At 41.8% G+C, this 24,843-nt stretch overlaps 2 protein-coding genes across 2 annotated transcripts; one reads left to right on the forward strand and one right to left on the reverse strand.

The window, feature by feature from the left end:
* Positions 1–6,037: 6,037 nt before the first annotated feature.
* Positions 6,038–9,391, forward strand: sp8a (sp8 transcription factor a). Its single transcript, XM_068333816.1, has 2 exons — positions 6,038–6,102; positions 6,666–9,391. Exons 1-2 carry the CDS (start codon positions 6,082–6,084, stop codon positions 7,938–7,940), a joined length of 1,296 nt encoding a protein of 431 aa, XP_068189917.1. The 5' UTR covers positions 6,038–6,081; the 3' UTR covers positions 7,941–9,391.
* A 123-nt stretch (positions 9,392–9,514) lies between these two features.
* On the reverse strand, positions 9,515–23,712 carry itgb8 (integrin, beta 8). The gene is made up of 16 exons (XM_068333815.1): positions 23,090–23,712; positions 21,947–22,032; positions 20,411–20,582; positions 20,091–20,197; positions 19,414–19,553; positions 18,829–18,994; positions 17,936–18,094; positions 17,522–17,617; positions 17,205–17,297; positions 15,943–16,083; positions 14,379–14,799; positions 14,040–14,262; positions 13,832–13,935; positions 13,054–13,170; positions 11,697–11,860; positions 9,515–11,081 (listed from the first exon to the last, which is right to left on the reverse strand). The coding sequence occupies exons 1-16, from the start codon at positions 23,172–23,174 to the stop codon at positions 10,953–10,955; spliced, it is 2,403 nt and encodes an 800-aa protein (XP_068189916.1). The 5' UTR covers positions 23,175–23,712; the 3' UTR covers positions 9,515–10,952.
* Between the last annotated feature and the right edge of the window lie 1,131 nt (positions 23,713–24,843).

Here is a 24,843-nt window from a genome sequence, read left to right on the forward strand (position 1 = left end):
ATTAAAATGGGGCAGTCAAAAGTCAAAAGGGTGAAATGGGACAGGATAAAAGTTATTGATCAGCATTCAACATACATAGGCTCAGTGGGTGAGATAACACACACCTCACAAACATCAATGAAATGATTTGGAAATTACAATATTTGAATAAATACCTGCTTTCTGTCCTCATGCACTGACGACTACTTACATGTCACTTACTTAGAACTAGCAATGCACTAGTTTGAACAACATTGATTAAAATGTCACGTCTTTTTTTTTTCTAGAAATGAACGAAGACTTCTTCAGATATATTTGGTTGATACTTTGGTACACAGAATGGCAGCTAGGTGTAAATCAACACTGTCAGTTTCAGTAGTTAAAGGGAAAAAAACTAAAGTTGATGGACAGGCAAAAGATTCCACTTTACTGTCTCTCAGTTACTAATCGCCATCCTTCTCCCCCCCTCACCCTGCATATCCCCCTCCCTGCCTTTATAAATCTCTCAACTCTAGTCTCCACCTCTTCCTCCCTGTCTGAGATCGGAGGCAGCATATGTGTTGGCAGGTTAAATGACCTCTGTGATGTATGACTTAAACTCACGGCATCCATCAAGAGTGCTTGCGTGTGCATATGTGTGTGTAAGTGTGTGTCTGAGTGTATGTGTGTGTAACCAAGAGAATAAGAGAGATGCCACTCATGAAGTGCAATTTCAAGTCACCTTCAGCCCAAACTTGTAGCCGACACACACTCAGCAGAGGCCTCTCTTCTCCTACCCATGAATCCATCCCTTCATGTCATGTTGGCTGGTGTATGTAGATGTACTGTATACATGAATGTGAATGAATGGTGTAATTACACTGGCCAGGATAACCCCAGTCTGTTGAACAGATACACTGATGAGAGATGCCCTCTGTGACCCCAGCATACAGATGAGGTTGACCTCCTTAGAACTTGATGACGTTTTGATTAAAATCCAGTCAGTGAATTTTCCACAATGCCACTGACAAACAGACCAACTAATTTAGAAAGAACTGTTTTCAGGTGAAATCATAACCATCTAACAATAGGGTAATAAATATGATATGAATGTGTTATTGTTCAAATATGAACAGAATAAAAATATATTCACACTGATAATTCACGCTGATAATCTCAAACCGACCTTTAGATAAAACATCTGATAATGAACTAAATATCCAAAATCTATTTCTTAAAAGCTGAAACTACTTGATATTGTTAATACTGTATGTATATCATATTCAGTTCAGTGTCAAGTGTAGAATACAGAATGTCAAAACATGCAGGTCGTACAAATTGTTCCATTTTTTGTGCATTACTGCACTGAGGCAAATGATTTTACATGACTGGGATGCTTAAGCGTTTGACTCTTGTGTTGATATAAGGGCTTGTGACTCACTAGGAGGTTCCTGTGTGCTCAGCACAGAAACATTCTATACTTGAGGGAAATTAACCAACTGTCCCCACTCGGTCCTCGTGAGTAACTCGACTTACATGTGAGTATGTCCCGTGTGAATCAATCACCGGATTCTACTTGAAGAATTCAAGTCCAGGCACCAATAGTGTCGCAGAAACTGGATTTGTTTTTTCAGAAAGTCTGCAGCACATTCTTTGAAGGAGATGTTGTAAATTGTTTGGGTAAAGGTTTTCACAACAAGACCCCAAACAAGTTTTTCCAGCTCTGCTGCCCCAACAGTCCATCACCACTGTGCTGACAAACAGCGGAGGTGACCTCTCCACGCAGTAATTACAGGAAGTCAAGAAGGAGCTGCTCCAGGCACATCCTCACACATAGCTCACCTAGATGACTTTGTCCTTCAAAATTTGTTTGAATGGCCAATTTAAAAAAGTTTTTTTTTTAAAGAATTTTTGTCTGTCTGTCAAAGATCATCTTCAGTCGGAAGAGACGAAGAAGATACACACAAACATTTTTTTGTCTTGTAACTATTTGAAGTCTGAATATTTTTGAAGATTTTTCAACATTCATGCCAAACATAAGAATTTTAAAAAGTATATATTTTTAATATCTTGATGAAAATAAAATTCTTTGTCATGATTGTTCCAGGCTATTCCTGAAACCAAATGGCAAAAGCAGAAACATACTGTATATGCAAAGGAAAATACTGAAATAGAGCTTCGGTGTTTTAGTGGTAAATGACCAGTGTAATTCTCCATCCCTGTGAAGCTTAAAACATGAACCGATTAACTTGATTTCAGTGATCATCTTTTAGCACACAGGTGGACTATTCTGCATGAAAAATTTAAATAAATTACTTTTAATGTGTGGGTAATTATGTCTGCAGTTGGAAAGGTTAAAATCCTTTTTAAGCAACTGAATTCAAGCTGAATGCAACTATGCAAGCTATCAACAGCAGCTAAAGCTTTAGAGCTCATCCTCAGGTTTAATAGACTAACAGTGGGCAAAAAGAATAAGAAATAGGCAGTGCTGACAGGACTCCATCCAGATGTGGAGGAAAGTGACATCACGATAATGGACTGACCTGAAATGAGCCTCAACGAAAGCCCGGTTAAAAACCTCACGAGTTTGTGTGATTTCATTCGGAGCAGGACTACTGCTTGTGCCATGTCAATACGAAATGTGATACGTTCTAATTGTGTAAAACGTTATCTCTGGTTGCGTCACCTGATGAATGAAAGGAGATTTTATTTAGCGTTGTTTTTGTCATATCTAGTTTTGGAACTGAATATATATATCCCACATCATTTTCTTAAAACGCAAACTGCTAAATTTTAAGAAACCACAACTGACTGAGATTAAAATTGACACTTTTGATACTTGACAGCCTTCATTTAACAAGACAATTAGGGGGAAAGAGAAGTAAGTGCAGCACCAATCCATGGGGGAGGCGGGAGGGCGAGAATAAGAAGAATCATGACATCAAACATTGTTTAAAAAAAAAAAAAAGCACCACAGGACTACACAGAATCTGTAACATGCTTTTCCCCCCTTTCTTTTCAACAAGGTGATCGGCCTACCCCCTCGTTGTGATGAATATTTTTTGTGTTGTGTTTAGCAGCTTGTCTTTTGACTCTCTGATTCTCTAGCTAATTGTCTCAGCAGGGCAGCTGACCAAGATGGCTGCCCTGCCCTCTGGATCACTGCAACTATGCTCCACCAACAAAAGAGGAGTTGAGGAAAACACCAAGGAGAAATAAAATACTTCACCCATACATCTCCCCCGAGAAGTGCCAGATCTTTATTTCAGTCTTTTCTCTCTGTTTTTTCTGTCTCAGTGCCCACACAGTGAATGGAAAGCACACGACAATCTTTTTTTGTTGACGTTCGATGGTGCGTGATAATGTGGTCATTATCATCGTTAAAGGAGCAGGCTGGCGCTCAGACAGGGTTTCATTGGAGGCCTTTTTAAAAGCACACGCGCACACACATGCACGCACGCACACTCACACACACACACACAGATACACACACACACACACACACTTTCAGTGTGGGAAAAGAATTCATCTAAAGGAGGGACAGCTGTTTGGGTGGCTCGTGAGGATGGCAAGATGGTCTACTGTAAAATCCACCAGTGCATTCGGCATATGCCTCAGGCTGCGGGGGAGAGAGGGGAGGCCGGCAGTGTGGGAGCCTGTGATTTTATCTCACCTCGTGGGAGGTGTGTAATACTGTGTGTGGCCTGACAAAATCATACCCAAATATATCCACACTAAAGCAACTTTTCATGAGAATTTGTGGGTGTAATTCTGAGTTTAAAATTTTTTTATAGATAAAGGAATAAGCAAGGTGCCAGACAAACTATGAAAAAAAAAACTGATTATATATATATATATATATATATATATATATATATATATATATATATATATATATATATATATATATATATATATATATATATATATATATATATATATATAATTTTCTTCTACTTTATTATAGGTTTTAAATATGTTAGTTTACCAGTCAGCCAAAAAAAACCCCATGATATCTACACTCAGTCTACACTCAGTATATATATATATATATATATATATATATATATATATATATATATATATATATATATATATATATATATATATATATATATATATATATATATATATATATATATATATATGCATAGTCTTCATTATGACTCCATGACATATGAGAAATAGCTGAAAACTGCTTCATCTTGCTGACTGTCAGTGACCAGCTGTGAATGGTGGGTCAGCAGGTTACGTGAGGGTGATGAATGGATGTAGGATATGATTAATCTTTCCATGTAAGATTTTGCTTCACTGGACTTCATTCGATGTGGTTGTTGAACAAGAGAGACGAAAACAAAGCAGGGGCTCATTTAATATAAAACAAATGAAGGGAATTTATTAATACCTGCTGCTTTATTACATTTGAAATTCAAATGAAAAGCTCCTTTCTACCCTGCTAATATATTAATTAGCCACGGATTGTTCGGGATTAATTCCAGGCCAGGTGTCAGCACATTGGTTAGCCATGCATGAGAGGATTACCTTTTTACCTGTAGTCATCCCTCTCAGTGAGTTCAGTCTGAGATGAGCACAGGAAGAGGTGTTGCTTAAAGAGCCAACATTTGTTTTGTGTTGAATGAGATGAAATTGATGAGGCAGTGGTGGTGTCCTCCCCTCCCTACCCCTGAGCTGACTGGAAACGCCCCAGGGACAGGATGGGATGGCCTGGGCCAACCTCTCATTCATCAGCCTCTTCCTCTCCATCAGTAAAGAAACACCGGGACGTGGTGCTGAAATGAACTTTTCTGCCTGACAAACCGGGCAGGTGGGTCTAAACATACTAGAGTTGAACTCTTCCGTCCACTGGGAAATAAAAGCTTTGTCCAGTCAGTTTAGGGTTCTATGTTGAAGTACTAGTGTTGGTTATGACACAATGAGTTCCTTCATGCCCTTCAAACTTGAAAACATACAGGCAGGTCAATCTCGCGTTTGCATGAAAAATTGTTCATTGTTTAGAATTTTAAAGTCATGAAAAGGTTTTGAGTCACGTGACCCTGGAATACATGGAGCCAAGCACAGGTGTTTCAACCGGTTCCATTGTCATAGACGGGTTTTTTTTAAATGCCTAAAAAATTCTGACAAGCTTGTCCTTCATTTGCGCAAGGCGTTTGGAGAATGTCTGCAGGCATTTTGCACCACAGCATCTTATAGATTTCTGCTGTAAAAATGTGTCTCCTGTTAGTTTTTCATTATGCATACCGAATTAAATTAATGATCACTCAGTGAATTGGCTACTTTTAGAAATCTTTATAGCAAGATGATGTCAAACCTCCACCCTTCAGAAAAAAGGTTAGTTAATGATAGTTGTCATATTATGAATGTCGCACAGGTCAAGCAACAGTTTTGAGCTATATCTGATGTTTTAGGAGGTAGCCCAAAAATCAAAGATCTGTTTCTTTTGTGCGACATGTTTCTTGTTAAATTTATCGCAAAAATATGTAAGAAAAAATATCAAATATCTTAATTGCGTAAAGTAACGCACACGGAAGGAGAGATGGTTCTCTTATAACTGAATTCACCCATGAAATTTAAATTTAACACGAATTTGTATCAGCTCAGTTTAATTGAACAGTATGACTGCGCTCCCAGTTGAAAAACTGTTAATTCTCATCCAAAAATTTTAAATGTGTGATTGCAATTTTACACGGTAGGGGTTTTGCATTTTGTCCCGTTTCAGAATTTCTAATCAATTCGAATGAACTGCTTCCTATATTTATATTCCTTACTAAATTATGACACTCACAATTCTAATACAGCACAACCAGTAGTTTGGAGTTAAAAGAGGCGCCACTGGTGTTATAGGAGCTGCCGGTGTCCACAAGTCAGGTTTTTTGATTAATGCCCAACTTGCAAGAGCTCACTTTTCAATTTTATGACCACCCCCCCTGCGCAAATGTTTACAGTCTGAAGCTGGTCTGTGATTGGTCGTCTGGCTCTCCGTGACAGATCAAAGTCACGAAGAAGAACCTAACTACTACTAAAGCAGAGAGGACGCGGAGACGCTCCGTATCCCCGAACGCGTAAAGACACACGCTTATCCGAAGATAATACACAGCACAAGCCATGGCTGCTTCACTGTTAGGGGTACGTTTACGTCTCAATTTATTTACTTGATTTTTAAGGAAACTGTCAAAGTTGTTACAATTTAAAAAAAAAAAAAAAAGAACTTCTATAGGGTTCATTCAAAATGTCTACAGGGAACACTTCATACTTGTATGTAATTTTCTCCGTCGCATGTTTTCGCTCCGAAAGTGTCCGTAGGATAAAATAAAAATCTTATATAATAATTGCATATAATTGCAATTAAATCTTCATTTAAGTGGAAGGAATGTGTGTATTTGATTTTAGGATGCCTCTATTTGTGCTGTGATTCATCCAACAACGAGATCTTCACAGCATGAAAAAGTTTACCTGTTTAAAATATTTTGATACACACCCCGTCGTCTGTTAATGATCCAAATCAGAGGCGTCTCCTTTGTGATGCGTGACCCTTATTACATTTAGGAAAACAGAGTTTGGATGTGTTTTTGTGTTTTTGCGCCGATGTGTCAAAAACACAATCCTTTAGTTTTAGCGCGCGTTTTTACGCGCGTCATGGTAAGACATGACTCTATTGACGGGCCTCAATGTTTGAATGTTCCCCACAGGAGGAGCCTCGGCTCGGCAGCACTCCGCTCGCTATGCTGGCAGCCACCTGCAGCAGAATAGGCGACTCCAGCCCGTCATGCTCCCCTGCTCTTTCCGATGGAGCACCGGGACTCGTCAAGGGGTTTCATCCGTGGATGGGAGGCGCCCCAGGTGTCGGAAACTTGGGTCCGTGCATCACTTCACTCGGAGCCCCCTCTGGGGACTCCAGGAGTAGCGGGACCGGGTTGACGGAGATCTCCAGTGCTTTCTCACTAACTTCAACCAACTCTTCCTTTGGAAATGATTATTCGATGCACCAGACCCCCGTGCCTTTGGACAACAGTGTCCCGGATCCAGCGCGCACACAGAGGTCAGTGTTTCTGACGAAATTCCCCTCCTCGATGGAAAGCATAGCTGGGATTTATCCGAGGATGCACACACACCCCTACGAATCGTGGTTCAAGCCCGTGGGGGATGTCAATAACAGCTCCTCTGCTTGGTGGGACATGGGAACTAATTGGGTTGACACGCAGAGCCCGGGCGGGTTACCTTCCCCCCTGGGCGGCTACAGCACTGACTACAGCCCCACCTTCAGCCCCGGTGCCTCTCAGCACCTGCTCCCATCCGCACAACACCTGTTTGACGGCTTTAGGCCACCTGTCTCGGCTCCATACACCGAACCCGCGACGACAGGGATACCCGCGATGACAGGAAATCCCGTCATTTCTCTGCCCGCGTCGTCCCGCTCCTCGTCGCGGCGCTACTCCGGCAGAGCCACATGCGACTGTCCGAACTGCCACGAAGCGGAAAGCCTTGGCCAGGGCGGGTCGAGCCCACGGCGGAGAGGCTTGCACAACTGCCACATCCCGGGTTGTGGGAAAGTTTACGGCAAGACGTCTCACCTGAAGGCGCACCTGCGCTGGCACACTGGAGAAAGACCGTTTGTCTGCAACTGGCTCTTCTGTGGGAAACGCTTTACGCGCTCCGACGAGCTGCAGCGCCATCTGCGCACACACACCGGGGAGAAACGATTCGAGTGTTCCGTTTGCCACAAACGATTCATGCGCTCTGATCACCTCAGCAAACACGCCAGGACGCACAACGCAGACGGATCAGAGGAGGGAGGAGAAGTGGGACTCGGTAAAGGGAGCAGCGACACGGACAACAGTCTGTCCGGGAGTCCGAGCCAGTCTCCGGTGGGACATGTGCGTGACGCAGCCCACAGCACCAAGGACCTGAGTGCGGGGGAATCTTTTGCAAAGATAAACACAAACAAAGTAACACGTGGAGTTTGATTACACTGCACCAGCCTGCAAGGAGTGTTTTCTTTCTTTCTCTGACACTCACAAATGGCACTTTATAAACTTAAGCTGTGAATCAACAACGTGTCCTTACCTCATCTGTTTGCAGCCTTCTTTTTATGTATTTTTTTTTAATCTTCCGTTTCTCAAACAACCGTTTTAAACATGTTAAATGCGCGTAATTTATTCATACACCTTTTATTTCATAGCCTTTTAGGTCTGTGAGCTTCTTGTTGACATGAGTCTAAATTTAATGCATGGGTAAATAATTTTAGATTAGAATGGTTTAATATGTGTTTGTTTAAATTGTTAATATCTAACTTTAGGTCGTCTTGCCACAGTTATAAGTTGCGTAAATATATCAGGGCAAGTTCTGGATATATTTTATTCCTTGTTTGACCTTTTGATCAGGGGCATTGTTAAGAGCTATTGGGACACAGGTATCCATTAACCTTGTTATTTCTTGAATGCCTGCTGTGTGTACGAAATGTGTTGTAGTTTTAATTTCTGGTAAAAGGTAATGTGGAAATATTAGTCAATATGAAAAGACAACAGTTTTTACGATGTATAAGTTCTGTCATGAGTTAGTTAGTTTTATGAGCATTAAATTGCTTTAAATTGTTGCTTTAACATTGTGAATTAAAAACCCCCCAACTAAAACAATGATCTTTCCTAATTGTGACTGACCTAAATAAGTCAACTGCATTAAGGGCGTATTCAAATTTGAACTTGCATTTTTACTGAAGCCCAGCAGATCAACTGCAACCCAGTTGCATCACAGCAGTTCTTGTATTTAATCATTTAGACCTGGAAAATACCACTGACGACTAGAATTATTCAGTGTTTTTATCAGACATCTGAAATGTATATTTGAGTGTGTTTTCAATATTGACGGTTATGATTTGCTTTGCAATAATTTATTTTGGTGCAAACCTACTTTTGCATCAGAACATTAATTGTTATTACAGACATGTACCATTAAATAAAATAAAATAAATCAAAATTTCAATCAGTTCTACTTAATGTTATAGCAGACTTTAGGAAAACATTTTCCTGATCAGGGTTTGGAATAATTATCCATCTGCTTTGAAGTAAAAAAGATCATAAACTATATTAACACAATTGTTGAAACTTGCTTATTGTTTCAAATAATTAGAATTACAATTGATGGATTGATTGTGTGGGTCGCTTTGGATGAGAGTGTATACTAAATGACTAGATGTACTGTAAATGTATAGAATGATCAGAAACAGTCACCCTTTAGTGCATCTCCACCTAGTGTTCAGTCCACACAGTCAGTCGCTTCCTGGACCGCAAGGGTCGGTCACATTTTCATCATTTTGTACATTTTGTTGTATCAGAATATCAGAAGATATATAAACACATACTGTATATAAAAAGAAACCCCTAAACAAACAAAAAGCTTTGCCTCATTGACAAACAAAAAGTGAGTTGACAAAAAGACTTAATCCATTAAAATTTGGGTTGATAATAGATTCCCTCATTTGAGGCTGCCATAGAAATAATAATTGAGTTTTTAAAAAAATATATTCAATGGCACTAACACACACAAGGCCTGTCGCTTTTAATTCAAATAACAAAAAAGACCTGCTGGTACAGAAATACTGAAGAGGACTCCAAAAATCATGAAAAAGAAGACAAAATATTCATGCCCACACAACTAGTCACATTTAATGACAGCAAAAATGAAAAAGTGCTGCTGTTACCCGAAACTCGGTGTCCGGTTAGATGAGATGATTATTAATTTATTGCTGAGTTATCTCTTGATTAGAGACTGAGATCATGCTTTATGATGCACAATCAACATAAATTAAAAAAAATCACAATAAATAATCATTAGTGTTTCTGACTCAGTGAAATAGAGCAGGTATTGCTGTAAACAATATTGCATTAAATACGAATAACAAAGAGGAACAGGATTAGCCAAGTAGAAGTCTTACAAGGTGACATGCAACTGTCATTATGAGGGGTGTATTTTTTTTCAACTTAGGGACATGTACAGGCGTGACGATACAGTTTCTTGTTAGTTGTTAGCATTTTTTAAAAAGTTAACTTTCAGCCATGGGTTTTTCCAGTGTAGTGGATTTGATACATCATGTTCAAATGCATGCCTACATGCTTTTTAATGCCAAACAGAGAGCGAACTATTTCACACTGACCAGTACATCTCTTGTGCTTCTCTTAGTTTTCAGTAGTATAATGCAAAAAATAGTCCTAGTTCAAGTCTAACCACATCAGATGAAACTATGCATTCACTTATTGTGATGAAAAATGACATAAAAGAAAATTTGCAATTTGCAATGCAGTTGATTGGTTAACAAAAATTGAATATTATAAAAAAAACAACACAAAAAACTCCCTCAAATTGTAGAAATAAAAGTTATTGGCTTATAGGTGATCCAATAATGCAAGGAAATATTGTGTAGCTAAGGAGAAAAATGTCTTGGCAATATTAAACCACTAGGGGGCAGACAAACACAGAAAGATAGCACGGTTGGAATCACATGGCCACACAACCAAAAACATGTAGTGTTTTACTATAAAATCATAAATAGAACACAGACACACAGACACACAGACACACAGAGACACACACACACACACACACACACACACACACACACACACACACACACACACACACACACACACACACACACACACACACACACAAATAAATTATTTGCTGCATGGCTAAAACATGAGGAGTGATGACCCTTGACCCTGTAGAATAAGAGGCCACCTTAAAAAAGGAGGAGAGAGACTTGTGCTGTTTCATTTCAATTTCCAGGATACTGGCCTCATTCGTCACTGACAGTCAGTTGATTCATAAATCTGATCCGATGGAGGCTTCATAGTTAGGTTGACTATTATTGTATCCTTGTTTCAAGGGTTATGAAAGTTATGAGACAAGAAAGAAGCCTTAAGTCATTTCTCCCTTAAAAGGTCTCTGGCTTCCATCTGAACTTGACCTTTGAACTCTGCCTAGTAGAGCCAGGGGTCACCAAGGGGCAACTTGGGGACCTGCACATGCATCTCCAGAGGGCGGTCAGGTGGACGATCCCTCCTGTAGGTAACTGTCTTCTCATTGGTTGTGGGGATGTATGACAGGTCCTAAAAGATGACAGAAAAATACACACAGAAAATGATCGTTACAATTCCTGTTTAAAATGTGTCACTAAAGCTGAGATTACACAAAAAATGTTAAATAATATCAAGAGTTCCTTTTAGGTGGATTTCATGAAATGAATAAAGTTTCAGCTTCAGATAAAGTAGAAAAGTATACTTCATGGGATATAAAAATTTAACCTAAGGTCACTAATAAGAAAAAGACAAATGTGTTGGAGCAATGCAGTAAATAGTAGAATACTTAAGATAATAAAGAGATGTATCAGATGTGACACAAAATATAATCTGCAGCATCATTATGATGATCTTGAGGATGTGAAGAAATAAATGAAGGTATTAAAAAACAACTTGTAGGCATAAATCTTTCTGGAAAATCCTAAATGCTAAAATCAATAACTTCTTCTTCCTCCAAAGATGCTTTGCATGATTACAACTTTCCAAATCACTATGTGGTAGAGACAGTGAGCTGGGAATTCAGCTATTTGTACACATAAATAAATATATACAAAAAAAATTAAAAAATAAAAAGCGTTGTGTATACATCAGCCTCGAATTAAAACCCTGGTCTGGAAACGGTCTCTTCCAACACATTTGACGAACCTTTCCAGTGCAGTGGTATCCTCCACCTTCAGCAGCGCCCCCTGGCGACCGGCCTCTCTTCTGCAGCAGCAGACGGGACACAGCTACAACCACCAGGCCAGATAGAACAGTCAGAGCGCAAACACTGAGGAATGTTCCTACCAACCGGGTGCTGCTGGCACACTCTGTGGACAGAAACATAAGGGTTCACTGTGGTAAAAGTCTTCAGTACAACAGGGAATACATCCAAAAAGACAGACCTGCAGCATCAACCACTACTTGCTTATTTATATTCAACTAAACACCGTATAAGCAAGTAGAAAGACACACAGATGCAGCTGCAGGAGGTTCCTCATGACTCTATTTGTGCAAAGTTTAAAATGTCACAAAGATAGAAATACAAGGACAGCAGTGGTGAAATAAGTAATCTTTTCTTTTAAAACCAAAACAAAATGATAATAATATTAAAGGAGAAGTCCTTCATGTAAAATCATAATGAAGTAAAAGTAAATACTAAGCAACATGTATGTTTGTTATTCAGAAAAGAACCCGGTGGGTGGTTTCTTATTAAAAATCACTTCATTAAGAAAGATAATTCTACATCATTTGTACAAATGATACTAGACATAGTGGGTAGCACTGCTGCCAGACAGTAAGACAGGTTTGGGTTCCAATTTAATACCTGTGTGGACTTTGCATATCCTCCAGGGTCCTCAGACAGTCCAAAAACATTCCATACAGATGAATTGGTGACTCTAAATTGTCCAACTGTGTGAATATGAGTGAGACTGGCTGTTTGTGTTTCAATGTGTTGCCCCTGCAAGGAAGTGGAGACTTGTCCACGGTGGATTTGATGGATGGATGGATGGATGGATGGATTAATTGATTGATTGATTGATGGATGGAAGGCTAGATTGTAAAATGCCTTAAAAATAATGCCTAAGTAAAATCAGGTCCCACACCTTGGTCAGTAGCAGCTGTGCCAGTGATGCTGAACAGTCAGCTGGTTGTGTATCAGCTGGGCTGCGTGTGTGGGTGACCCCGCTCTTCACTCAACACAAAGAGCTCAAAGAAGGCTCTGACATTTTGTAATAGGGTTACCATGGAGACCTGGCTCCTAGTCCATGAAGGAGGAGTGGGTGGAAACAGGAAGAGAATGTCCCATTGGGTGGGGGGGGGGGGTGAGAAGGAGAGGGGAAAATCTGGAGGGGGCGGGAGGGGGGGGTACAATGAGGAGTGCTGTTCCAAAAATCAGAGGTGGGATGAACTCTAACACTTAAATTATATAATTATGTGTGTCTGTGTGTGTGTGTGTGTGTGTGTGTGTGTGTGTGTGTGTGTGTGTGTGTGTGTGTGTGTGTGTGTGTTGACATCATACCCGGTCTTGTGTTAATGTGAATCTGGGTCTGACCAGCCTGTGTGCTTGTTTGAAACAGATAGCGACAGCCGTCATTACTGATGTACAGACACTGAATCCACTGATCCCCGGTGTGACCTGAGGACACAGACACAAACAGAAAAACCAGTGCATTAAAAACATAGCTGCTTATCCAAAAACTGCAACAACAAAAACTCTACAGAGTTTGTCTCTTGATGCTCACTGTCTTTCATTTCCTTATTCAATGGTTTCCAGCTGCAACAGGAAGCTGTTTTTGGTAAAAGTTCTGTGCTGCACTGTCCACTAACAGCAGACTGACAGACACAATTTATTTTATGTTATTCTTATATTTTATGTTATTCTTATAATTAAATCAAACCCTCCTATAGGACATGAGGTCATGATGGGGCCTCCTGGCAAGAGGCTCATACTGTATATCTCAAAAATATTCTGCAGAACGCTATAAACGTCTTTTCTAATCGAAACAAAGCTTTAAAGAATTATTGAACACCTGTTGAAAATATTCTTTTCTTGACCCCCTGTGGTTCAACTTCTCACCATGATCATGTGACGCTCATGCAAGCCTAAAGACATGTGAGCACACATGACATCACAGGTGGGTGTGGCCTGAGATGCAACACAAATGAAGGTTTCAATCAGAGGAGAGTTTAAACCTGGTGTTCAGTTTCTTTAGTAACCAAGTCACCCTGCAGATGAAAATCAATGAATAAATCCTACACTAAATGCAGACAATTAAACACAATTAAAACCAGTGTACCTGATAGATTGGCCGTGAAGCTCACCAATGAGGAACAGGTGTTGTTGCAGTATCCCGCCTCTTTTTGTGCGAGACCATGAGATAGATGGCAGTCCACACACTTCCTACCAGACACAAGACAGAATACATTCGCATCAACTTGATCTACAAAGTTCTGAAGGTACAAGAAAGCATCACGTCTCTCGTAGCGATAGAAACTGACAAGTACCAGTATGATTGGCAGGTGCTCTGGCAGGCGGGGCATCTTTCACAGAAGTCTCCGGAGCGTACGGGGTCATCACACACACACTTGCCACATACACATCTGCCACGCCCGCTGCAAAGCAAACCGTCAGCTGACTGGCAGGTGTCCTTTGAGATGGGACATCCGCAGCTATCACCTGTCCAGCTGTCCTCGCACACACATTCACCTAGAAGACACACACCCCGCCCTGAGAAGGACAAAGAGACACAGGAGGAAAGGGTGTTACAGAATCAAAAGGGCTCGTCTAGTGCTTGTTGGGTACTTTTTGGGTGATTATTTTTGCAGTGCGCCCCCCCCCCTCACCTCCACACACCACACCGCCTTGGTACGGGCAGGAGAAGTTGTCTATTTCGCAGTATTTCCCATATACTGCACCAAGCCTGCCCTGCTCACACACACACCTCCCACACTCACACACTCCCCGACCACTGCAGTCCACATCAGACCCATTAGCTCTGCAACGCCAGTGTGAATCTCTGTTTGAGTCCGTAATTATTCCACCATCTGGCCTCTGCTCCTGATTGGGGCTTTCTCGTATTCGGCTGCATTCTGATTGGCTGTCATCATTGCAGCGCTTTCCTGGTCCGCAGCTGCAGCTGCATTTAGAGTGAATCCTAACAACGGTGGATTCGTTGTAGCCCACAGGGCGAACAAATACTTTCACATCTTCATCTTCACCACCGTCAGGACAAGAGCGCAGGCCAATTGTGATGTTGAAGTAGACCTGCATGGAGAAACAAACAATATCATAACTCACCGAGGGATGTTTAATCATATTTCATAGGATGAATTCTGATTTCATTTGAGGTTTTTATTTGGCACCAGGTCCACATTCATCCAATAGCAAAAACCTGCAAAACTACATGACCACTGGTAGATTTAGTTCAGAATAATAAAGATGAGAGATATCCCTCAATCTTACATTAAAGATCTTACCAGGATATATAACATACATGTGGTAAATTTATTTCTAAATTGTCTGATATTTATATTCAATTCTAGATAAACTGAACTAGAAACATAAATTCACTAAACTCCTGATGTATGTCTGAACAGAATGAGACAAAATAAATAACCTCTCTTAGGAGAGATATTTTTATGGCCATCTATTTCAGGATCTTAATAACAATCAGCTGCACTGAAGTGAAATGAACCAAAAAAAAAAAAAATCGTTCCTCTGATGTGGTTGGAAAACTGCGGCAAAGCTTTGAATTTGCAGGAAGATGGTAAGTGTGAGCACTTTCATTTGAATTTAACCACGAATAAAAGGATTTTTGTAGAATGGAGAAACAACAGAGAAGTGATTAGGCATCTTGGTGTTCAACAAAGTTAAGAGTTTCAGAGGTTAAGCAAGCAGAGATCGAGAATTTCTTCAAATGCAGTAATTAGTGGAACATTTTTTGACAGTAGACTCTTCTATAATTTACTATAACTGGCAGAAAAGTTCCTGTATGTAATTGGGAAGTATCCAAATAAGCTCTCTGTAGCCTTGTAGCTATTTAGGGATTTGCTTTCATTGGATTAATGGAGCAGGTATGAAAGCAACGGGGGGGGGGCAGTGACCTATTTCTTATTAGAAATAAGCTATTTGTTTCTTCATAGCCCAACATATCAGACAAGGTAAGGGTTTAAAGAATCATGTGGAAATGTTTCCTTGTTAAACACAGCCTGTAATCCCCTAAAATGAGATTATTTACCAAATCTTTAGTTCTCAGTGTAAGTGTGTGTGTTTATATGCTTCAAAGTAAGCCTATAACCAACGTTAAAACGTCTGTGATGCCTTCCAGAGGTTTTTTTGATACATAAATACAGGTAACATTTATGTGATCTTGGGATTTGATACCGCGCATTAGCTCTGCGTGTTTACCGTCTGGTTGGGCTTCACCCCTGAGCATGTCTGGCCTTTATCCGTGGATCCATCAGGACACAGAGGCAGTACAGACACCCAGTACCTGCTGACAGCCTTGTCCTCAACTGACACGGACACCTCCACCTGCGACAGCAACCTCTGGACGCAGCATGGGTTCAAAGAGATGAAAAAGCAGCATTATGTTTGCCATCTTGGATTAAGATATATTTAAAACCAGTGAGAAAAGAGAGTGGGAAGAATGACGTTAAAAAGAGATTAAAAGTGAGTATAATCTGTGTGACAAAGACAAACAGAAAGAGAAAGTTTGATTAATTAAAGTCGTCACATGTCCCCAGAAAGCCGTCATTGTTGTCCCTTTTTCTGAAATACAGGGGAGGAGGGGGTGTCTATGGGAACAAGGAGGTGGGGACAAAAATAGCATCTTTGTGTTCCCCATGATTAGGACACATGGTTTCCCGTGGGGATCTGATAGCTATTATAATGTCAGCTTCTGTTCAGGCTCTACACGGGTGTGTGTGTGCGTGTGTGTCTGTGTGTGTGTGAGTCTGGGTATGTGTGTGTGTGAGCGGGTGCACATATACAAGGATGTGCACCCGGATCTGTGGATTCGGCAGATTCTGGATAGAAACAATGGAGCGCTGTGCCTCGGGCAAGATTATAGTTAAGGCTGCTGCCAACTCAATGAACCCCACACACAGACACACACACACACACACACACACACACACACACACACACACACACACACACACACACACACACACACACACACACACACACACAAATACATGCATGCCTTACCCCTCCATAACCTACTACTCAACTTTGTTTCACTGGTCCTCAGCTACAAAAAAAGTCTCTATTAAAAAAGTTTTCTCTTTTCCCAAGTTTAAAATTAAAATTTGAATTGGATTTTCTAAACATTGTGGAAATGGCAGGTAGTATCACTACTTGTGGGGCTTCCTTTCTCCAAACAGCAACATGTCAGTGGTCAGATAGCATCATTAATGCTAACTAAAACCAGAGTCCATGTTGCTTCAGTACCAGGAGACGAAGGCCTCATCACCTCTGAGCTGGTTACTGATCTTATAAACTCCTGCTGTGCTGCTGGGTTCCCTCCTCTCACCTTTCACATGACCCCTATCCTTCTCTTTGCAATCTAAAGAATAAATAGTTCATTGAGGGAATGAAAATAGGATCTGAAACTCAGGAATAAAAGTTATTCTTGAACTTTGCAGAGGAAGGTGAGTGCTCTGTACCTTGTATGTATCTACCACCAACTCAATGAGGTTTGGAGCCTGGAAGAGGCCTAATTTTCCCAGATAGGAGCCGGGCAGCAGTCGTACCAACTCCTGAAAATGCAGAGAGAGATGAAGTAATGCTTTAATTCTCTTTTAAATTGTTGGAAACAGAATGACTTCACTAAAACTACACCAGCTTGTAATGAAGCTAGCAGGAATTCACTGTCATGCATGTGCATGTGACCAGAACAGGCGATGACTCAAAGCTAAGGCATGTAAGAAATTTGTTTTCTCACTTTTGTATGTGGGCATATGTTGTTGTGTGCAGACGCTACCTCATACCACTGGTACTGCTGCTTCTCTACAGCGAAAATGGAGTAGATGTGATTTTCAAGCAGCTTATCAGATAGCTGACCAACACTAGGATGATCCTGAAAAGAGAAAACCAGCAGATTGGAAATAAAGAAAACACACAGCTAGTTTATAGAGAGGGAAAAAACCTTAGAATTTAATACAAACAACCCCAAAACAAGACAAGCTGTTTTTTATTGGGGACTAGAGCTCAGAAATGAGGAAATCTCTCTTCTTGGAATGTGGTAATAGCTTCTCATCTAACAGTCAGCAAGAAAGTAAATAATCTGCTCCTTCCACAAGCATTCATGCTTTTATTTACACAATATGACAAGTGAACTGTGATCTTTAATGAATGCAGCTACACAAGATTCCTTTACGCGTGATCTCTCCCTTACCATCCTCGTGCTCTCCGTGTAGACGTTGTTTTCCAGGTGACACCCTCCGTCGTGCGGCACGACAATTCCTGCCAGGCGGCTGTCGAGTGCCAGGTGAGACGGTTGGTCGGTCATCAGGAGCAAAAGACGTTTAGCCTCCTTTCGCCAACCCACTGCTCTCTAAAAAAAAAAAAAAAAATATGGAGAAGATGTAATAATTCTATTTGATTCTATTTTTTGGATTTTATTTGCCTATATAACCACCCTACAACCGGTTACACATACATGATGTGTGTGTTTTATGTTTACAGATGTGGTAAGAAACTATAAATTAAAGTGTTACACTCCTCTTAACTGCATCAGTTCTCGTGGTGAGCTGCTCTGCTGTAATTCCCAATCAAAGGAAAAGCAACAGCAGTCCTCCACGAGTCACAGTCTCATTCTTTTATGTCTGTGACTCGTCATAGAGTGCGCCAAAGAAGTGGGTCTATGTGAGCCTGTGTGTGCGAGTGTGTGTATTTTAGGAAACCCAGTGAGTTTATAAGTAGGCCTGACATAATGGAGATTCTATTTCTAGAGTCATGACCACCGTGGTGTTTCCCTGCAGACGAGTTACTCAAGGCCCCCTGTATGCTGTGACTCACAGCCCTCCTGCAGCCCTAGTATAAGCATCCATGTGTGTGTGTGTTTGTGTGTGTGTGTCTGCCATAGCCCAGTGGTGGTGTCATTACTTAGCGGGATTCCAGTGGTAATATCCACTGCAGATTCAGAGTGCCACCATTCTCCCAGAATAAGGGCTCCATTCACCAGAACGCAGGCATGCTACATAATTTGGTGTTATACTTCATTTTTCAGAATGTATTCAAGGAACTCTTTCTCTTAGTTGCAGACATGTAGAACTTGAACTACATCACCTGGCAGACAGCAGCTTGCAGCATAGCATCCAGCCCCCCCTCAGGCGTATCCATGTTTCCAGAGATGCGCTGGCGTTTGATGACTCGTGTGAACTCACTCATATTTCCTGTCATGGTTAAGACGTGGTGGAATCCATGGGCTGGACGACAGCGGATCTCATAATCACTGGCAGGACAAACAGAGAGAATACGTCAGATTTAATTACAATATTCAGCAGTTCAGAGCTCCAGAAGAACAGAAGAGAAAAAAAAGGTTGTTTCTGACTCCAGGTGCATTTTAACAATACTGCTAACATCTGAATAATTTCTGCCTGTTTACAAAAATATCTTTGAATATATTTTTTGTCTCCCCACAACAATTTTCGGCTATTATAAGGAGAACTCTGTACCGCCTCACGATGGTCATCTGTGCTCCAGATAAGTTGGAGTTTAATTCATGCCTCTCTACTGACATACACAGCATGTCATGAAGATTGAATGAGTTTAAATAATGCACTTTTTAAAGAAGTGGGAGAAGATCTACAAAAAGGTGAAAAGTGTTTTTCCAGCATCATTAATCCAATACACAAATATGTATTTTTTTACCTGCAAGGGTTGCTGATCTTGGAGGGATGGACGTTGATGTAAGGGGAGACGGGTTTGTCCACGAACGAACCAAAACCAAGCCAAAGGTCTGAGGAGTGTTCCGTCATCCGAAGAGACAGAGCCACGCCCACCGTCTTCAGCTGCACGACAGGAAACAGAAAGAAGGTAAGAGAAGAAGAACTAATTGATAGAGACACAGCGATGATATTGAGATATTGAGACAAAGAGAAATTCAACACTTGTGCTGTAAAACTACCATCTCAAAATCTCAATGGTGATATTAGACTAAATTATGTTAAAAACCATGTGGGAGCTCATGTAAAAAGTTTAATTTGGATTAAACACGGGTAATATTCTCTTTCCTTTAGAAGTATAAGTTAGTATTGTCTCATCAAGAGCATCACTAATCTCTTTCACACAGCACGTTCACAGCAGGACTGTTCCCTGTTTCATATCTCAACAATCTGTATAAACCGGAGATTTAAAATCAGGTCGTGGGAATTAGTAGTTAATTCAAAAAAGAAGAAATGTTTTCAAATTGAGGAGACGATGCAACACATATGTTGCTGTGTTACACTCTGTAAAATCCCATGTTGGAGCTGCATCAGCCTTTGTTTTTTCGGTGTGAAGAAATAACAGTGGGATAGAGGAGGATCTTTTTTGTCTGATCCACTTACATGATCGAGATTTTCCTGCATGGATGCTGATACATCGACCAGATAGTAAAGATCCACAGGGTAACGCTCCAGCTGCTTCACAGCTACCATGATGCTGGCCTCTGAACCTGAACATACACACACACACACACGCACGCACGCACGCACGCACGCACGCACACACACACACACACACACACACACACACACACACACACACACACACACACAAAAGGAAGACAAACAAAGTGACATCCTTCGTCAGACATTAAAAAAAATAAGAAACAGGCTCCTCTCATAGACCCTCCATTGAGTTGAACTTGTAGGTGTCCATTGTCTACCTGGTCTGAGAGTGATGCTGATGTCTCGTGGGGACACCTGCGTGCTGCTGATAGTGGCATTGACCTCCACTTTGACCTCTGACTGCTCCATAAATTCTGCCTCACAACCCCTGCTGAGAAGATTCAGTGGTAGGTCACAGCGTTGGCTTGGGCCCACCCCATCCAGAAAGTCCTGGACATCACACATGGTTGAGAGAAAGTTAATGAAAGTTGCCCTCACTTTACTTTAATCTCATTTTAATAGTGCATCTACTCACAACTATAGGACCTCAGACACATCAGAGCACAGAGCCTCTAATGTCTGCATTCTTTCACCCACTTTATTAACTTTTAAAAACATTTTATTTATCCTTTCATCCGAGAAAATAAGGCAGGTTTGTTTCACAATGACCCTCTTCGGCTTTGCTTTTGGTTTCTACTGTTTTGATGGCATTTGCATCGATTCATGGTGAGTAAGAACCATTAGCATTTTATTATGTGACCCTGATGTTACTCATCAGTTTAGTGTATCGGGAAGAGATTCCCCGTTGATGTTTACTCATCCATATGCTCATCTCCCCTTTAGGTATGAAATCACAGTGGAAAGGAAAAGCGCAGATATCAGATTGGATGATCAGATAAACCAATCTGATCATCTGTTATGCCATAGAAAGTGTGTTTTACAGCAGGAATGATTCCTATAAATCCATTTTAAAATGCCGCAACAATGTAGTGTACAATTAATTTTGATTGCTATGGGAGAGTTACAACAAGAACAAAGCCTTCAATAAAAAAAAATTAAAAAGTCTAAACTTGGAAGTTCAAATAAACTTGTTTTATTTATGACTATCCCGGGGAATATAATTCCTTTTATATCAATCACTCCCTCCTTGCCGATGCTGACAACAACATGTGCGTTTGCGCATTTACAAGCATTCTGTCTCCTTTATGATCACTGCTTGTCCTTCTGTGTCAGAGATTAGGCAGGTGGTGTCAGAATGCTTTTGAACACCAGAGAGCCCAGATCCATTTAATGGTGTCAGTTTGGTTTAGGACGGTGGGGAAAACACCTGAAGCCTTTAAACACACACATGTTTACAGTCTCGTCTAGCCTCTTCGTCTGTTGTGACTGGTGCAGTGCTGGAGCTTTTATAGCTTCTCAAGGCTGATATGGGGTGGAGACTTTATAGAGCAGACTGACTCTAACTCTAAACCCTAACCCAGAAGGAGAGACAGATACAAACACACACTTTGACAGAAATGCAGTGAGAGGTGAGAGCATCCAGACTAAACATGTGGATAGAAAGTGGTTCTGTTTTAGCCCCCGCAAGAGAAAACATACATGGAAAACACGCAAAGACGCACTCACAGAGGTCACAGGGCAGGCCTCTAACCACAAACATACAAATTATGTCCACATCAGTGGGTGGCATCAAAGCTTTGGTGTGTATTGTTGAAAAAATGCTGCTGAATGTTGGCCTTGTTATCTTTTTTTACTCCGTCTGTTGCACACAAACACACACACACACAAACACCTACTTTCACAGATGCTCTTACCTCCTTGAAGCACCAGGCACACTGTGGTCCACGGCTGAGACACTCAACGCAACTTGAGACGCCAGGAGACCAACACGCGCTGTCACCTGGAAAAAGATGAGTGAGGAAGAAGAGGTGGAAAGATGTGAAGGAACAGAAAAACAAGACAATGAGCTCAAGATGAAAAATAGGATAAAAAGAAGAATCCGATTAGCATAAGAAAGAGAACGAAAGACTGTGCGTGTCAATGCTTATTAGCCACGCCGTCCAGCCCCTGCGGAGGTTTTAGAAATTTTATGCACACTTCAGATGATGGAAGTACCACTTGGCATCTCATAATAGCCTCTTCACTACATGTGAGCCAAATGTGTGGAAGAAACAGCAGTGTGGGAACAGGTGCTTGGGTTATTTGACTGGCGGAATGGATAATTTCCCACAGTCACCCACACATACCCACACCACACCAACCCACACAAACACATGGATAACATCAAAATCATGAGTCAGTCAAATAAATGCAAATGAATGCGTCAGTGAAGTGATACTATTACAAGTCACTGGGGGTATGATGCTTTTTTTTTTTTTTTTTTGCCACGTTGGCAGCAAAAGAAAGTGGAAATGAAAACCGAAGATTTTTAAGGGGTGACAAAAAGCCCCACATGGACCTGGAGGCTCCCTGTAGTGGGATTAATGAATCACTGAAATTATTTATCTGCTGAGAACCAATTTCCCAGAGTCAGTGAGCTACAAGGTTGGAATGTAGGACAGAGAAAGCCTGCAGGTCCAAGCATCACTCACAGCCCATAATACATCACTCTGTTCCAATTAGCACTCCTCGCCTGTGGAACTCTCCTGATTTGTTGAAGCGTTTAACTTCTAATGAGTGCTGATCAATACGCGCTCAAAAAAGAGATTACTGTGGTGGATTCCAGCGCGCCCTGCATTTGGGATTTAATAAAGGTTTGGCATTGAATAAATAAGAGTTGATGAGCATCTAAGCGCTTGATAATGACAGGGATAGTGAAATTAAAAAACTTTAAAGACTTTTCTTCTGGAATTAGATCTTTATGATTATGCATTTATCTTTATAGTTAGACGTGTAGAGAGGATGTTGAGCTGATGTCTTGACTACATCATAATTGGCCCTAATAAATCTCCACTCACCGGCTTCCGTGCAGACAGCGACGGACCAGACGCAGAGCAGGACACCAAGAGGGACGCAGCCGTATCCGCGGAGCCAGGAAGTCATATTACCCCTATCCACACCGGGAGGGCGACCAAGAAAGGCGCAGGGTCCTGAGGCAGTCGTCCGGCTACTGGGGATGAACCCGGGGAGACCAGGGACCGTGCGTCGGCCACGGCGCAAACAAAAGCCGGGAGTACCGGACTGAGCCCCGGGGCATTGTTGTTCACCCAATAACCTTCTAATCCCGGAGAGGTATTCACATTCCCCGGGTTAAATCAGCTTACTAGCGCGCTCCCCCGTAGAACCACGAGATGAGATGAAGCAATCGATGGAAGGGGGTGGGGGTGGGTGGGGGGGCGCACGGGGAGCTGCGGCACCAAGTACCGCCATCCACTCCCATCCGGACGCAGGTGTGCGCGGCGGAGCTCGTCCCGCGGCTGATGGTGAAGCTTCGTCCCGGGGACGGAGCGGAGCGGAGCGGTGTTACACCGAACCAGTGGTGCGTTCAGCCGGTGTGCGCTAACATTCTGAATGAACATCCCACACTGAAGCCAGAAGAGTGGCCGTGTTTTAACCGTACTGACTCAGGCAGGCGGTGCCATGGCAACGACGCTCCGTCCTCGCTGTATCAAAGAAGAGGAGAGAAAGTTAGAGGGAGGGAAGAGAGACAGGGGGGGGGAAAGAGAGAGAGAGAGAGAGAGAGAGAAAGAGAGAGAGGGGGGGGGGGTTTACTACTAGGGGTGTGTGGAGGTGGGGGTCATTCCGCGTGAACCATGCCACTGAACTGATATTTATGTATATTCAACAGGGAGCCAGCACTGAGGGCTCCTGTGTATGGGGGGGCTCCAGCTGAGTGTGCATGAATGTTGGGGTGAAGGCGGTAGGGGCCGCAAGAACAGATTTCTTGTAGTGGGGGTTCATAAGTTGGTGCTAAGGAGGAGGAGGAGGAGGAGGAGGAGGAGGAGGGGAGTTTAGGTCCATTGTGCTCAGATTCCAATGACATGGAGTAACCTCACTTCACCGGCTGCTCCGCTGAGCAGGAGCCAAAAGCATGCTAAACAACTCAACATTTGAAGCTGGAGGAAAACACAAGTCACACAAGCACAAAAAAGACAAAATCCTACCATCTTTGGCGTGATCCAACACTCGTCCCTGCCACTCCAGAATGGATATGTTTTGCTTGGCACAGAACCTAAACAGTGATTGTGAGGGTGCCAATAGTACCCTTCCACACTCAGCCAGCAAGTCCCACTCACACAAGTCCCTTATCGTCTTCCCTTGATCCAATCTGTTGCTCAGAAGCCAGAAGCTGAGCCAGCTCCACCTCCGCTCTTTTTCATTCACATAATTTGCCAACACCGTCCTGTCCTCACAGCAGTCTCTCTCAGTTATGGTAATGATACAAACACACACAGCACTCTTTTTTTTAAAAATGTTTGAGAAAAAAAGAAAAAAAACCCACACACACCAAAATCCAGATTCCATGTCTCACCACTTGAAAACCTTTCTTTACCCGGAGCGGAGTGGTATGACAGAGTATGGATCTGTCCTCCACTGATAAACTTGATAATGGACTCTAATGCAAACAAGCTGTCGACCTTATCGATACTGCTCAGCATCAGCATCTTAATGACAACCGTCATCAACATAAAGATGACAAAAAACACTCTTCTTCTCGTCCTCCCCCATATTTTTAACCTTCCTGCCCTCCCCCATCTCCAGTCAATCTTTC

The sequence above is a fragment of the Antennarius striatus genome, chromosome 14, assembly GCF_040054535.1.
Source record: "Antennarius striatus isolate MH-2024 chromosome 14, ASM4005453v1, whole genome shotgun sequence".
In the NCBI taxonomy this organism is placed as follows: domain Eukaryota; kingdom Metazoa; phylum Chordata; class Actinopteri; order Lophiiformes; family Antennariidae; genus Antennarius; species Antennarius striatus.

Bases quoted from the DNA above. Each gene is read 5' to 3' on its own strand.
- sp8a (XM_068333816.1), top strand. From the start codon at position 6,082: ATGGCTGCTTCACTGTTAGGG. The intron at 6,103-6,665 runs GTACGTTTACGT...TGTTCCCCACAG, and splicing joins TGGCTGCTTCACTGTTAGGG to GAGGAGCCTCGGCTCGGCAG.
- itgb8 (XM_068333815.1), bottom strand. From the start codon at position 23,174: ATGACTTCCTGGCTCCGCGGATACGGCTGCGTCCCTCTTGGTGTCCTG. The intron at 18,095-18,828 runs GTGATGTAGTTC...TTTTTTTTTTAG, and splicing joins TGCAAGCTGCTGTCTGCCAG to AGAGCAGTGGGTTGGCGAAA. The intron at 11,861-13,053 runs GTATGATGTCAA...TTCTGTCCACAG, and splicing joins TCACATTAACACAAGACCGG to AGTGTGCCAGCAGCACCCGG.